The sequence below is a fragment of the Mesoplodon bidens genome (assembly GCF_964165515.1).
Source record: "Mesoplodon bidens genome assembly, chromosome: 13".
NCBI lineage: Eukaryota > Metazoa > Chordata > Mammalia > Artiodactyla > Ziphiidae > Mesoplodon > Mesoplodon bidens.
In genome coordinates, this window is record NC_138169.1 from 17,321,374 (window position 1) to 17,337,452 (window position 16,079).

Consider the following 16,079-nt stretch of genomic DNA (forward strand, 5'->3'; position numbering starts at 1 on the left):
CATTATTAGGAGATTGAATAAGAGCCATACATAAATTGATATTAATACTAGAATAAGAACTATAACTTACAATGAGTCAATAAAGGAATTCCACAGGTATTCCAATGTTTGGATGCATTATGAGTGGTATGTATTATTATTAGTGTACTAAGACCAAAACCTGTACTGCAAGTCCCATCATCCTGTAAGATCTCTCACACATTGAGGAGGAAAAAAAGGAAAACAAACAAACAAAAACCCATTGGACCCGGATGTAGGCAGAAAACTACATTTCCCAGCGTGCTTCACGCTCACATCTCCACTATATATAGTTCATCCGGGTTCTTCGAGATGCTGTTTGGCGACTCGTCGCCATTCCCGGAGCAGCTCGGCCTCGGCCCAGAGGCGAGTGTCGGTCCCTGTGTCGGAGACACTTGTCCCCGACACCAAGACAGCAAGCCCTCTCCCCTGCCCCGCGGCGGGAGAGCGTGTCCGGCCGGCCGGCGGGGCTCGCGCACCCTCCCTCGCCTCCCCTTTCCCCGCAGCCTCCGCCCCGCCAGGCCCGGCCCGGACTTCCGAGCTCCGGCCTCCTCCTCCTTCTCGGTCACCGCCGCCGCCGGGCTCAAGAGCCCCGCCCGCCGCTTCTCCTTCCAGTTTGAGAAGCCGAGGAAGGAAACAGGGAAAAATGTCGCCATGAAGGCCGAGAACCGCTGCCGCCGCCGAGCCCCGCCGGCCCCGAACGCCATGAGCCTGGGTCTCCGCCGCGCCCGCTCCGCTCCGACCGCCGCCGCCGCCGCCGCCAAGGCCCCCTTTGATGCCGCAGAGCTCCCCCAGCGCCGCCGCCACCGCCTCCGACATGGACAAGAACAGCGGCTCCAGCAGCTCCTCCGCCTCTTCGGGCAGCAGCAAAGGGCAACAACCGCCCCGCTCCGCCTCTGCAGGGCCGGCCGGCGAGTCTAAACCTAAGAGCGGTAAGGGCGGGCTACTGTGGCGGTGGGCGGGGGGCGACTGCTCCTAATGCTGGGGAGGATCCTCGCTCGTGTGCCAGCTGGGTCACCCAGGGACAAGCTCCGCTTTCTACTATTCATATCTTTCTCTTTTCCATGGCTCCCATTACTTCTAGTTAACACTTAATGGGAACTGTACTGCGTGGTTTTAGTACATCCTTGCATTAAAGCTCGAAATAGCTCTGTGAAGTAGGTGCTATTCTTATCCCCATTTTGCAGATGAGGAAATTGAGGCTCAGAAAAGGTGAGGTCACCAGCTAGTATGTGTAGCAGGCCTGAAGACCCGGTTTGTCTGACGCATCAGCGTACGCTCCTAAAACCACTATGTTCATTTACTCTTAATGTTGAATTAGAATTGGGTAGTGTTCAAGTTTAAACAGGGGATGGTGGGGCCCAGAGATTTGTTAAACTCAAATCTCATGTTGAATAACCTGGTCCCAGATCTCCCCAGATGAAGAGGACTCATCTTTGAATGGCTTCGTTTAGTGTGGAGTAGTGGTTAAGAGAACAGTCTCTGGATTCAGTCTTTTTAGGTTTGCCAGACCTTGAGTGAGTGTCTCAGTTTCCTTACCTGTAAAGGTGGAGAAAATAAATTAACTTAGGAAACAAATGAACTAATGCTTAGGAGAGTACCTGACACCTGTTATGCACCAAATGCACATCATGTCTATTTCCTTGTTAGACTAGGGTGGTGTCATCTTATGAGGAAGATTTTGTCATTTCTGTAGTCATGCCTCTCAATGTTAAATATGACCATCATGATGATAATAGCTACCATTTATTGAGGGCTTACCATGTGCCAGGTACTGGGCTAGGCTTTTACCTCTTTTTTCAATACTCCCGTCACCTGTCCAGCAGGGTGGAATTGTTCACATCTAAAGAAGGAAGAAGGTGAGAGGCCAGGAGTTCCGGAGTTGGCAGAATCTGGAGTTGAATGGCTTCGTCTTACTTCAAAGCTCTGCTCTTTTGTATTTTGATTAAATTAGCAGTAATAGGAAATGTTTTCAGTGGGAATAGTGGGATGTGTGGCAGAGAGGGGAACATTTGGAGTCCCCAAATGTGGAGCTCCAGTTGTTTAAAACTTCCAAGATTAAGAAAACTGTAAGGCTGACTTAAAAACCAGAAAAACAACTGTAAGGCTGAATTGAGTTCAGAGTTTTTCTGCTCGATATAGCAAACTTGTTTACCTGGTACATCAAGGTCTTCTAGAGCTTGCTTTTGGAACTCAGGTGGAGACCAGTTGTCTTGATAAGAATGAATGCTTTAAATATCTAAGCAGGGATAAGTGTAGACTCTCAGGCCACGTCAGGCAATATTATGTAGACTAATTTTGGGGTTTTGCACATGTGTAGGTTTATCGGAGATCTTCCCTAGAGGTAGAGGTTTGCCAGTCCTCTTGGCCAGTGTTGGAACTAGTTTAGAACAGTCTGCATATTTTTCACTGTAGCTGATAAATAACGTCTGCATTCTATTCCTAGATGTTAAAGATTCTGGTTCTCCGGCTATCTTAATTCTCAACTAACTTTTCTGGGGCTCCTGTTTAAGCCACTGACTTACAGTCATGAGTCAGTTGCAGTAAATGCCGTAAGTTGATTTATTGTTTAGTGAAGCAGTAGGTGAAAGTGTGCCTCAACTCAAACAAAATAAAACAGCAACAAAACTGAGGTATGTAAGGCATTTTACTTGTATTGTCCTGACTTTGAATATGTTGATTAGTGGAACTAACTCTCATTACCCAACAGGATGATACAGAATTCTATTGTGGTTTGACCAAAGCAAATATTTGTCCGTGTTAACATTTCAGTCAGACTTGTATAGAGTAAGTATTAATTGCTGGGTTCATTCTGACTGAAGTGAATTTTTTTTTTTTTTTAAGCAACTACATAAAGGGACTTCCCTGGTGGTCCAGTGGTTAAAACTCCACGCTTCCACTGCAGGGGACACAGGTTCCATCCCTGGTTGGGGAACTAAGATCCCGCATGCCATGCGGCATGGCAAAAAAAAAAAAAGAAAGAAAACCATAAAATACTCTTTTTTTTTGGCCGCTGCTGCCATGGGGCATGTGAGTTCCTTAGTTACCCAACCAGGGGTGGAACCCGTGCCCTCTGCAGTGGAAGCATGGAGTCTTAACCACTGGACTTCCAGGGAAGTTCCCCTCCCCCACAAAAAAAAAAAAACCCATAAAATACTTTTAAAACACTATTCACCTTATCAATTGAAAGCTTCTGAGGAAGGAAGTACAAACTCACGGAAAGGACTTTTTTGCTGGACTTTATGAAATACACAGGTGTGCCCTCTGGTAGCATTAGTTTTTGTTTAATATGTTTGTAAGAGAGCTTGAATATGTTTGCCATTGCTATTGCCTACTTTTCTGGCTACTGCTATGTATATTCCCTTAGCAAAAAGGAAGGATAGGCCTGTAGCTAAATAGAGTTCCTCATCAACCATAATCACCTGTTTGCATTTAGGAACAAATTCAAAGAGTAAATAGAGATTAAAAATGGCTTAGGAAACTAGATACTGGCTAAGGTTGAGCTGAAAGGTAGCATATACTGCCTTAAGAACATTACAACTAAGACTAATGCTACCACAGCAGATATTGTTCAGGACCTCTTACACAGGGACTTCTACTTCTAGATGGCTGCTCTAACATAAGAGTAGATTGAAATTCTGCATAATTCCGTAAAAAGATTTCTGTAGGATTTCAGAAGCTGACTCAACACTTGATGTACTTGATTCAGCTGGAAATTGTTGAAGGGACCCCTTGAGTTTCATGGTACTGAGTTGAAGAACAGGAAAGGTGAGGTGAAAAGACATGACTTACAACTTGTCTTTCTGTTGTTAAAGTAACAAGAACATGAATTTTTCAGTTTTTAAATATTTAATTCCCTTTTCCACTCTCCTTTTCCTACCTCACATGAGAAAAACACCTTTGGTTTCTATTCTCTAAACCATGTGTGTAATAAATGGTCATTTGCTTCCTAGTTACATGATTAATATACTTGAGTCGTTGTTCCTGCGACTGGCTTAGGTTTGCCCTTCATGCACACAGGAAATAAGTACATTTGGCTAACAGGGTTTACTTGATCTTTCTGGCCAGATTGGCATACCACAGTTTCTTTGCCTTGGCTAATTGCTTCAAACATTTGCATAATACTCCTTTTCTTGGATCTGTTCCTACAGTTTTGTTCCAGTAGGGCTAAGATGTAGTTCTAAGAACGTTCAACAGTAAATACCCCAGGAATGTAGCCCAGAGGAGAGAGGTGAATTAGAGTTTGGAGAAAGTTGTTTAGAAAGAGCAAAGAGGGACTTCCGTGGTGGCACAGTGGTTAAGAATCCGCCTGCCAATGCAGGGGACACGGGTTCCATCCCTGGTCCAGGAAGATCCCACATGCCGCGGAGCAGCTAAGCCTGCGTGCCACAGCTCCTGAGCCTGCGTTCTAGAGCCTGCGAGCTACAACTACTGAGCCCACATGCTGCAACTGCTGAAGCCCACGCGCCTAGAGCCCGTGCTCCACAACAAGAGAAGCCACTGCAACTAGAGAAAGCCTGTGCACAGCAACAAAGACCCAACACAGCCAATAAATAAATAAAAATAAGTATTTAAGAAAACAAACAGTAAACTGATTAAAAAAAAAAAAGAGCAAAGAAAGTAAAAAGAAGCAAGAGAGAGACCTGGCTGTTTTGAGGCAAACAATGGACCCTGGCCCAGAACCAGTCTCTTGGCCCATCCTTCTGGGTGGGGGATGGTACTGCCATGGAGGTTAAAGGAAGGTCAGGTATTATGAAGCAGTTATTTTGAGGTTGGTGGTATGAAGCACTGTCTTGACACTCCTCCTCTTATATTCCGGTACCAGAAGCCAGGTTACTAGGGGTAATCTGCTCTGAAGAAAGCCTCTGAGCTGTAAATGGACCTGGAGGTTTTGATGGCTTTGAAAATTGAGGTGACTTAAAGCCTTCTATAAACACCATTTAGGGAAGTTAAAAGAACTTCCAGGCTGGTTGGCTTGAGTCCTTGGTTTCTATGGCTTTTTGAAAGTCTAATAGGTGCTCTTGATAGGAATTTTAGATTTATTAATAATAGGCTTTCAAATAACAGCAACTATGTGCCAGCCACCATGGTAGGCATTTTACAGAAGTTTTCTCTTAGTCCTCATGACTCTATAAGAGGAGGGAGGAGAGAGGATTAGCCCTATTTTACTGACAAGGAAACCAGGAGTTAGAGTAATTGTCCAAGTAAATTTCTAAGAAGTCCCAGGCAATATTACTAAATACACTTTATATAAATTCACTTAACAAGCAAGTAACTTATTGGCACATGCGTCATTCCTGATACCCCCCTCTCTCTTCCTTTCATTCAGAATTACTAATTTCAGCTGGATTCAGTTATCAGTTGATTCTGTAGTAAGGCCATATGTTGCCCCTCCAGAGGTGCTTGTCAACCGCTTTGGATGATGGGTAAGCAACTTGCTTGTGACATGGCATGAATCAGCAGCAGAAACTTCCTGGCTGGTATTCTGATCTCTAGACTGTCCCACCTGTTACAACTACAGCTAGAAATGTTGATGATGCCAAATTTTTTAACTGAAAAATTTATGGCCTGTAATTTGGTAATCGGGGGAAGAGACTGAGATACGCTTACTGTTACTTGGTGGAGACCTTTCTCTTAGGGAAATGTGGGACAGCTGAGACACAGTGGATTAAGTTTTCAAGTCTCTTGAAACTAGGATCCTGTGTTCTGGATTTGAGCCATTTAACTAATGGTCCATTTTGGACTGTGTCTTGAGAGTTTTTGGCAGTTCTCTTCTCTGGGTGTGCATTAGAATCTCCTAAGGACCTTTAAAAAAATTTTTTTTAAATAAGGATGTGTGGGGCTCTTCCCTAGCAATTCTTTCTGATTCTTTAGGTCTGGTTTGGGCCCTGACATCCATAGTTTTAAAAGTCTCTGCAAATGATTCTCTTGTGCAACCAGGATTGTGAACAACCACTTTGAAATTTAAAACTTTCAACAGAGAATATGTGTGTCCTAGGAACTTAGTTTGACTTTTTTGTCTGTTTTCCAAAATCTAAAGCAGATCACCTCATTGCTATCTCCTATTAGAGAAAGGAGGACAGACTCAACCCCCAACTTATTCACATGTATATTCTGGCAAGTTGCCTGTAGGACACCTCAGAAATAGCACTCTGAGTTTTATCTCTGGGTCCCAGGCCTGACTGTACCTTCAATCTTTAGCTGCCTGGGTCTAGAGATAAGAGCCAGCCTCTCACTTTAGATGTCTGACTTCATGCCTGTAGGTAAGTGAGAGACAAGATGAGGGAGTGGATTTTAGCAACTAAAATCATGAATCCTTGTGTGGTCAGTTGTAATGTTTTAGAAGTGAGCAGTTCATTGTCAGCAGTTCTGTAAGCATTATGAAACCGTTTCCTTGCCAGTGTGGTAATAAGTGAAGAAATGAAAACAGCCCTCCTCCTGAGTGCCAGCTTACCTTTTTGAGCCCTTGAAGTGTAGAATCTGGCTTTACCTAAATCTATGCAGTCTACATCTATTAGGTCTTGAAAACAACAGGGTCAAATGCAGGATAATAAGGTTTGGATAATAAGGTTTGGGGAACATGTTTTCTGCATATGCCTATCCTCTTCATAAAACCTCATTTCTTTTCATGGTAAAGTTAGCTGGGGTTCTATATCCCTCTGAATTTTTGATTTATTTGAAGTTTTACTATAAACTAACTCCATGGGTTGAGAGCCAGGCAGAATTTGAGATCTGAAGCTTCATTTTCTAATTGTTACCACTGATGCCATGTTTGACAGTAACTGTTGTGAACTGAAGTAGTAGGTAAAAGTCTCGTTCTTAAATCCTAACTTTTAAGCTCCGGTCACTTTCCCTAACTGGGATTGAAAGGTGACTGGTAGGAGTGAACCCTAGCCTGGCAGTGTTTCTTTGACCATCTGTTCTGTTTATGGTGCTGCCATCTCACGTGACTATTTGGTCAGGTTTGGAGAGGGTGGCATACCTCTCATTTACCCCATGTTGCTGGCAAACTGAGTGTGAAGTGGTTGCTTTGAAAATTTGGACTCTGGTTTATCAGCTAATGTTTCCTTTTCCCTGAGCATACGCTTCACCTTGAATTTATTTTTGTCTGCTGTAAAAGAAGCTGGTCACCTTGTCTAGAAATAATTTCTTGCAGGTGCTTACAATTTTTTAATTATCCAAATTATTAGTATACAGAACAGTAATTCTGTTTACTTAGGTCAGAGTCTTAGAGGGTGAGGCCTGAGCACAAGAATCCCTTAAAAGCTCATCTGGGTGATTCCTACAAACTGTAGGATTGAGAACCACTGTTTTAGGCCAACGTGAATAGCTTCATTTCCCAAAGGTAAACGTCATTAACAGCCTGCTCTGTTGCCTTTCCAGACATGTTTCTATTAATTATATATTTTTAACATAAACAGGATTAAGCTATATTTTGGCAGGTGGGGGGGTTGTAGTTTCTGAGGCTCATGCTGGAGTCTCTTGACTTTATAAACTACCACCCCTTTAAAGTTTGAGGGTAAGCCTAATGGATTTCTTCATGAAAAGTCCCCCAACTTCTGTTTTCTCTGTTTTTGCTTTTAAAGCCATTAAAGTAGGATACAGACTTGATTTGGTCAGATTTCTCTGTTGAAATAAGGCAAGATGGAGTGAGTGAAGGGACAAGAAAGATTAGTCTTTTTTTGTCCAAAGACTAATTTGGGGACCTTTCACCGTTATTTACTTGGTATGGTTCTCAGGTTCTCAGATAGGTTTTATTTTGCCTCCTCTCCCCTGCTTTTTTTTTTAAAGCTGGTAAACTTTGGCACATGTTAAATGTGTCTGGTCAGGGTTCTTTGTTCAATTTGGACAAAATAATCTATACAGTTCAGCTCCGCAGTAGAAAAAGTGGGGCAAAGAATACAAACGAGCTCTTTACACAAAATACAAACAGACTGAAAAAATGTTTGTTGCTAGTCATCAGAGAAATTCAAATTTGAAACATTATTTTGACCCTTCAATTTAACAAAGTTTATTCAACTCAGTATTATAAAGAATGTAGTAAACTAGATGTTCTCTCTTATACTGTTGTTAGAATATAAATAAATTGGTATGGTTTTGGAAAGCAACTTGAGGATGTGTAAAAGGCTTTATGATCATACTTAATCTGCTAATTCTACTTTAAGAACTTGACATAATTATACACAGGCCTCTTTATAAAGAGGTTCCCAATACTATTTAATAAACAAAAAGTCAGAAGCCACCTAAATGTACAACAAATTGGTTATGTTACGCCATAAGCATATGGTAGACAACAGTGTGGCCATTAATCATGTTTTTGAAGCCTAGGGGTGCATGCAAATGCTCATGGAATAATAGGTGGAAGACAGTATATCTTATATGCCTGTCATTCTGTGGAAGATGTGTGATGAGTGTATAAAATGGAGAATAAAAGGGAATTAAACACTTCATAGGTTGGTATTCCATGGGCACTGGCGAATTTATTCTTCTGGTTTCCAAAATTGAACATATGTTCTTGTAATTGGAGGAAAAAAGCAAGAAACAGTTTTTAAAAGGGTATAACTTTACGCTGATATAGTCTTAGAGTCCAGCTTCTTTTGTTTTGTCAATTTAATAGCTTCTCAGTTTGACCTCTAAAATGTATGTAAATATTGTTTTGCTTTTGTGCCTTCTGTATATCTGCTAAGACCTAGGCCACACCATTGCGGTATAGGGTCTAGCTGTGTTGTAGTAATTTAAGAAGAAGGCCTTCTGTCCTGCCTCCAGATAAAGTACTTTTCCTTAATATAGATAGGCTGTTCTTTTTCTGTCACTCTGTCTGAATGGACTTTTATCAATACAAGAGCAGCGATTAAGCTCTGTTATAAAGAAAGACATTGTGAACTGAGAGTCTCTGTGGTTTGATCTATATTGTGTCCCTCCTGAGGGAGGGACCCTTTAGGCTTCATTCCAAAAAAAAATTTTTTTTTTCACCTTACTGTGTAATGTCTTGCCCAAAGCACTGATGCTCTGGCCCAACCCAGATTTCTTGGAGGTCATGGAAGGGCCCACTTGCCTTTGTTTAAACACAATTTTGTTGGGAGGTGGAAAGCAATTCTCCAAGTATATGTATCGTTTCTTAACTAATTTTTTCACATTTCTTGCTTTCAGATGGAAAGAACTCAAGTGGATCCAAGCGTTATAATCGCAAACGTGAACCTTCCTACCCCAAAAATGAAAATTTTATCAACCAGTCCCGTCGCTCCACTTCACAGAAAAGCAAAACTTTTAATAAGATGCCTCCTCAAAGGGGCGGCGGCAGCAGCAACAAACTCTTTAGCTCTTCTTGTAATGGTGGAAGACGAGATGAGGTATGGAATTTTCGAATGTCCTTTCTAGAACATAAGAAGCGTGAGGTCTGATCCCCCCATCCCCAGTTTATTAGTGGTTGGGAAGGGGTGGGAGCAAGAGGTCCCCCCCTTTCCGAATTACTTGAGTAGTTGAGGATTAACTAGGTTTGGAACTTTGCCTCCTTTCTTCCCTTGAAGGTTATGAACATTTTCTTGGAAGACATTGTAATTATGGATTGTGAGAAATTATAGCAAATTTCGGGTACCTTAATTTGTATCATCCTTTAAAAAATTTTGTGTCATCCTTTTATTATCACTCTTGATTTATAGGTACACTTTGTGGAATATTTAGGTAATAAAATGGCATTAATTAATGACACTAATTTGCCCTATAGTACCTAGAAAAATGTAAAATGCTGTATATCCTTAGTCCCAGGTACTCTGATTTTAGGAGTTTCTTAGATATCTTTCTGTAAGTGCATAAAGACTCATGTACAAAGGAGGTCATTGTAGCATTGTTTGTAGTTGCACAATTTAGGCAACAAACTAAATGCTATCAAAGTTAAATATATTATTGGTTAAATATATTATCCTGCTGTTTGAATGTTGCATACTACGTAACCAGTATAGAACAAGATTTAATGGAGCACTAATGGAAGAATTCATTCACTCACCAGAAATTTATTCCTCACCTACTATGCACTAAATATCATTTAGAGCTTGGAATACAACATTGGATGGAGCTTATAATCTAGTTTGGGGAGACAATAAACAAATTGTTATGTAATAAATACAATTATTAAATTTAAAAAAAGTAGGCTGAGAGCGGTAAAGGGATAGAGAGTAACAAAGAGTAGTTTTAGGAGGTGGCTAAGGAAAGCTTCTCTGAGGACTCTCTGAGTCCTGAATGAAGCAAGGGAGCACACAGAATTTGAGGAAGGGTGTGTTAGCAAGAGCGAATTTACAAGTACAAGGGACCAGAGATGGTAATGTTTTTCATGTGTTTGAGGTAAAGCAAATAGGCTACCGTGGGTGGAGAAGCAGGAAATGAAGCCAGAGAGTAAGACAGAGGGATCAGATCACCTGGGCCCTTAAAGGACTTTGGCTTTTGTTCAGAGAGATGGGAAGCTATTGGGGGGCTTAAGAAGAGAAGGTACTCTGACTTGGAGTTGTAAAGGGGAGAGTGGAAGCAGGGAGACTAGTTAGGAGCCTATTAAGGTGTTCCTGGTGAGAGTGATTGAAACAGAGTGATAGTGATGAGAGGGAAGCATATTTGGGGAGATAGTTGCAGGTAGAGCCAGCAGGATTTTTTTTTTTTTTTTTTTTTTTTTTTTGCTGTACGCGGGCCTCTCACTGCTGTGGCCTCTCCCGTTGCGGAGCACAGGCTCCGGACACACAGGCTCCGCGGCCATGGCTCGCGGGCCCAGCCGCTCCGCGGCATGTGGGATCCTCCGGGATAGGGGCACGAACCCGTGTCCCCTGCATCGGCAGGCGGACTCTCAACCACTGCGCCACCAGGGAAGCCCCCAGCAGGATTTTTAAATAGATTAGATGTGGGGTTTGAGCAGAGAAATAAATGACTAATGTTTTTGGTAGGGGCCCAGTTCAGGTACCGTTTGCTGAAATGGGGGAAAGTTCAAGAGGAGTACAGGGTTTTGGGATGGGGAGGGAAGGAGGATGTTTAGATTAGATAAAGAATGTCATCTGGGGCTTCCCTGGTGGTGCAGTGGTTGAGAGTCCGCCTGCCGATGCAGGGGACACGGGTTCGTGCCCTGGTCCGGGAAGATCCCACGTGCCATGCAGCGGCTAGGCCCGTGAGCCGTGGGCGCTGAGCCTGTGCATCCGGAGCCTGTGCTCTGCAACGGGAGAGGCCACAACAGTGAGAGGCCCGTGTACCACAAAAAAAAAAAGAAAAAAGAATGTCATTTGGAAGTGTTATATTTGCATTGAGATGCCTGTTGGATCTCTAAGTATAGATAGGCTGTTAACTGAGTCGAGTTCAGGGAGGAGACCCTGGCTAGAGAGCTGTCCGTGTACACTTGGTGTTTGCAACTATGGAGCTAAGTGGGATCATTAAGGAGTGAGTGTTGCGAAAAGGGAATCGATTCAAGGACTGAGCCTGGAGTCAGGATGATAAGGAACCAGCAAAAAGGGAGGAGGAGAACTGAAAGCCATTTGGAGAAATGGCTTGTTTTGTCCTGTGCTGCTGTTAGGCTGGGTGAGAAGATTCGGATGGAAAGTTGACCATTAGATTTCGAAATGGGAAGGGTTTAGGTTTTTGGCCTTGCGCTGCTTTGGTGGAGCGGTGAGGACAAAAACCTGATTGGCATAGCTTTAGAGAGGATATGAAGAAGAAACAGCAAGTTTAGATAGTTACTTTCTAGTGGTTTTGCTCTTACAGGGGACCAGAGAGGCAGTAGCTTGAGGGGAATGTGAGGTCAAGAGAGATTTTAAGCTTAGAGAAATGCAGCATATTTCTGCTAATGAGATTGTTCTGGTAAGAGGGAAAACGTGATGCAGAGGAGAGAGAGAGAATTACTAGAAGTGTCCTTGAGTTCCTGAGCAGTTGGCGTCTAGTGCCCAGGGGGAGGAGTTGGCTTAGGAGCTTCGCCAGTTCATCCACAGTAACAAGAGGAAAGCAGACTAGGAGCACGTAGGAGTTCTTTTCTGATTGTTCTTACTGTCTCAGTGAAGTGTAAAAGATGAGCCAGGAGAGGAGGTTTGGAAACCAGAGGACTGGAGGATGTGTCTGGGTGTCTGGGGGAATCCGTGGAGCACAGAAGTGTAATAGGATTGCAGGATGACCGCTGGGCCGCAGAAAGATCTACTTCAGCGAGGCTGGTTGGTATGGTGTGGTTGTGTTCTTTAGCCATGTTTACTTGCTCTGATGCCGGTGTGGATTAATTGGGAAAGTTTTGCCCGGTGAGTACAGCTGACAAAGAGATGAGGGCAGTGGAATAGGATCAGAGCCAAATAAGGAAAGAAAATTTGGGGGGAGGGTGTTGGATCACTGGTTTGGAGATCCCAGTGGAGGTGAAAAGTTGTTAGAATCAGAACTAACGGAAACAAGCTGAGAAAGGAGTGAGTTGCTGGTAGTGTGCTCAAAATTAAGATGGTGGAAGAGGTGCAGTTATTACCACTGTGGTCTAGACTGTAGAGCAGTGCCATCCAGTAGAAATGCTAAGATAGAAATGGCAAGCCAAATATGTAACTTAAAGTTTTCTAGTTGCCACAGTAAACACGTAAAAATGATGAAATTAATGTTAATATATTTAATCCAGTATAGCTAAAATGCTATTTTATTATGTGGTACTGGCCACATTTTAAGTGCTCAGTAGCCATCATAGCTGGATAGTAGTGGCTGCTTTGTTATGACAGCGCAGCTGTAGATGGTGTGCCCTTGGGAGCGGGTGGCAGAGGTAGAGTGGAGGGCAAGCTGATTGGAGGAGAGGAAGTCAAGGAACTGAGAGGTGAACGTGTTGGAAGTGTAACCAGGAATTATGATGGGCAGTATTAGAGACAGTGGGCCAGTTAGGGTAAAAAGATGAAGGTAGAAGGTTGAGAATGTGGGAGATTTTGTTGAGTTGAACACGAGCTCTTATCTGAGTTTGGGGCATTGGAGTGGAAGACTGATGAGGGGAGGCAGAGCCATATGGAGGTGAGGGTCTAGGGGGTGAGAGATAAGGGATGACCTGGAAGTCTTGGGTTTCCTCTGGTGAGTTACATAAACAGTGAGGGGGGAGGTGGTGTCTCCCAAGATCTGTTAAGATAAAAGGAGATTGGGCTTCCCTGGTGGCGCAGTGGTTGAGAGTCCGCCTGCCGATGCAGGGGACACGGGCTCGTGCCCCGGTCCGGGAAGATCCCACATGCCGCGGAGCGGCTGGGCCCGAGAGCCATGGCCGCTGAGCCTGCACGTCTGGAGCCTGTGCTCTCCAACGGGGGAGGCCACAACAGTGAGAGGCCCGCGTACCCACACACACACAAAAAAAGATAAAAGGAGATTGCCTAACTGTGTGATATGCCACTGTATTTAATCATAAAGGTCATATACTCTGATGCTGTATTCATAGAATATCTCAGAGGGTATATTGGTTGCCTCAGGAATAAAAGGTATCTTTGGCTGTATCCCTTTTTGTAGTCTTTTTGCCCTCACCGCAAGGCACGCGGGATCCCAGTTCCCCCGTCCACCAGGGATTGAACCCGTGCCCCCTGCACTGGAAGCGCGGAGCCTCAACCACATGACCGCCAGGGAAGTCCGCTTTTTTGTACTCCTTAGATTTCTTTGTCATGTATATGCAAGTGCTGCTTATTAAACTCTAAATTTGACTTTACTAACAAGCAGCAAAAGCCTTAAATTTGCATTTCCTTTGACTCTACTTTGATTGACTCTACTTCCTTTGATTCCTGCTCTACATTCAAAAGAAATAATTGTAGGTGCTCAAATGCTTGTGCACAAAGGTCTGTCAACTGTGTTTATCATAGCATTATTTTGTTAATGCTGGAAAAGCCATGAACCATCTGTGTCCTACACTAAGGCATTATAGTATGCCCATCGTAATATAATGGTATATAGCTATTTAAAGTGACTCTTCAGGGACTTCCCTGGTGGTCCAGTGGGTAAAGACTTCGGCTTCCAATGCAGGAGGCGCGGCTCGATCCCTGGTCAGGGAGCTAAGATCCCACATGCCTCACAGCCAAAGAACCAAAACATAAAACAGAAGGAATATTGTAATAAATTCAATAAACACTTAAAAAAAAAAAAGGTCCACATCAAAAAAAATCTTAAAAAAAAATAAAAGTGAAACTGGCTTACAAAAAAAAAAAGTGACTGTTTACTAGTATTTAGTGACAGGGCCAAGTGCCTATGACATTAAATGGGAAAGTGGGATTAGAAAATGCACTAGCTGACTTATAGCAGGTACCTGTACCATTCCAATTTGGGAACATCAGGAGGACCACAAAAGCTCCAACACAATAATTCTTCCATCTCTGTGCAATGGTATTTCTCATACGTGGTTTCTTGTCACTTTCTAAGCTGTTTCTGAATGTGCTGATTGGATTTATTTCTGGACACAGAGCAGAGCTAGTCTGCCTACATGTTCTAATTCTGTCAGTTTTAATTACCAGTGAATAGCAGTGTGTGTCTTAGACAGGAGGTCTCTGGCAGGATCCTGAAGCCTATGGCAGTTAGTAGCTGCCTGCAGGCCGCCTCCAGAGTATAGTTCCACAGATTCATGTTGACCAGAAACAAACCAGAGAGCAAGTAGCTAACAAGAGTTAAGGTGTAGGAGTCTTATGGGACTGTGGAAAGATTAATCCAGTAAGTAAATCTTTGTACTTCAAGATAGCTGGGTTTTGTCATTTAATGGTTAATTGCCACTTAGGGCAGACTAAGTAGTTTATAAGTAATTGTATGTTAGAGGCTCTTTTTCTCTTTTCCACTCCCATCTAGATCTTAGGTAGACTTTTGCATTACCCCGTCCTAGGAAAATTGTTTACTAAATATAAGCCTGTGTTTTATTTAGTTAATATTTTAAGCCGTGTAGAAGGAGGGGTTGTGCAGGTTTCTGCGGTCATTTAGCAAGTGTCATCCTAATTTAAAATCCTCTGATTTATTCTCATTCTCTCTAGGTAGCAGAGGCTCAGCGGGCAGAGTTTAGCCCTGCCCAGTTCTCTGGTCCGAAGAAGATAAACCTGAATCACTTGTTGAATTTCACTTTTGAACCCCGTGGCCAGGCAGGTCATTTTGAAGGCAGTGGACATGGCAGCTGGGGAAAAAGGAACAAGTGGGGACATAAGCCTTTTAACAAGGAATTGTTTTTACAAGCCAAGTGAGTATGGCTACTCTTAGGAGGGAAGTGAAATTGAGCCTTTGGGCATTTGTGGTGCAAAGAGGCTTCTTTTAAACTACTGTGGGAGAGAGGCGGGAAACGGAGTTGATTCTCTCTTCTCTCTCTCTCTCTCAGTCTCTCACCCACCTCGCTTTGAAAACACGGATGTGTTTCAAGTGGATGTTCCTGGTGCTCAAAAGAAGATAATAAATTTATTTATTTAGCTTAAATAAATGCTAAAATTAAATAATGCTTTAGTATCATGATGAGGTAGTAAAAGTGTTTGCTTTGGAATTGAATCCAGATTTGAATCTTGTTTTGGCCTTCGACCTTGGGTAACTTACCTAACCACTTTGAGATTCAGCTTTTCCTCTATAAAGGAGGAGAAATTACTTAAGGGAGAATTGAGTGCCAAGTTGGAGTGCTTGGCATACATTTGCTCAAATACTGATTCTCTTTTGTTTCCTTTTGTGTGGCATTAGTTATAATGTAACTAATGGATCCAGACTGAAGTAACCATTTAGTACTTTATATAAACTGGTGGGAGTTCCCTGGTGGCCTAGTGGTTAGGATTCCAGGCTTTTAGTGCTATGGCCTGGGTTCGATCCCTCGTCAGGGAACTGAGAATTCCCTAAGCCATGTGGCGTGGCCAAAATAACCAAAAAACTAGTACTCAGAAGATTGAGTGGGGACAGTTTTTTCTACTGCCTTGAAGACTAGTGGTTTCTGGGGGTGAGGGAGGAGATCTGGCTTCCCTTCTGGTTGATGGAGCCACAGTCTGGCTTAATTTTAGTTCAGAGGAGGGCCTGCAGGCAGCTTGGCTGGGCCTGGAAGCAGAAGAAACAAAGAGTTCATGGTAGACTCCTACCCACTGAATCTTTGGATTCCTTCCAGAGCCAGG

The 16,079-nt window shown here is 43.1% G+C and overlaps 1 protein-coding gene across 3 annotated transcripts in view; it reads left to right on the forward strand.

Annotated features, from left to right (window-relative positions):
- The first annotated feature begins 345 nt into the window (after positions 1-345).
- RNF10 (ring finger protein 10) overlaps positions 346-16,079 on the forward strand; it is a 31,605-nt gene continuing 15,871 nt past the window's right edge. For all 3 annotated transcript variants that reach the window (XM_081252699.1, XM_081252700.1, XM_081252698.1), the window contains exons 1-3: positions 346-950; positions 9,169-9,368; positions 14,979-15,178. In XM_081252699.1, the coding sequence (XP_081108825.1) occupies positions 794-950; positions 9,169-9,368; positions 14,979-15,178 (557 nt within the window). In that variant the 5' untranslated portion in view covers positions 346-793. The remainder of the gene's footprint in view (positions 951-9,168; positions 9,369-14,978; positions 15,179-16,079) is intronic.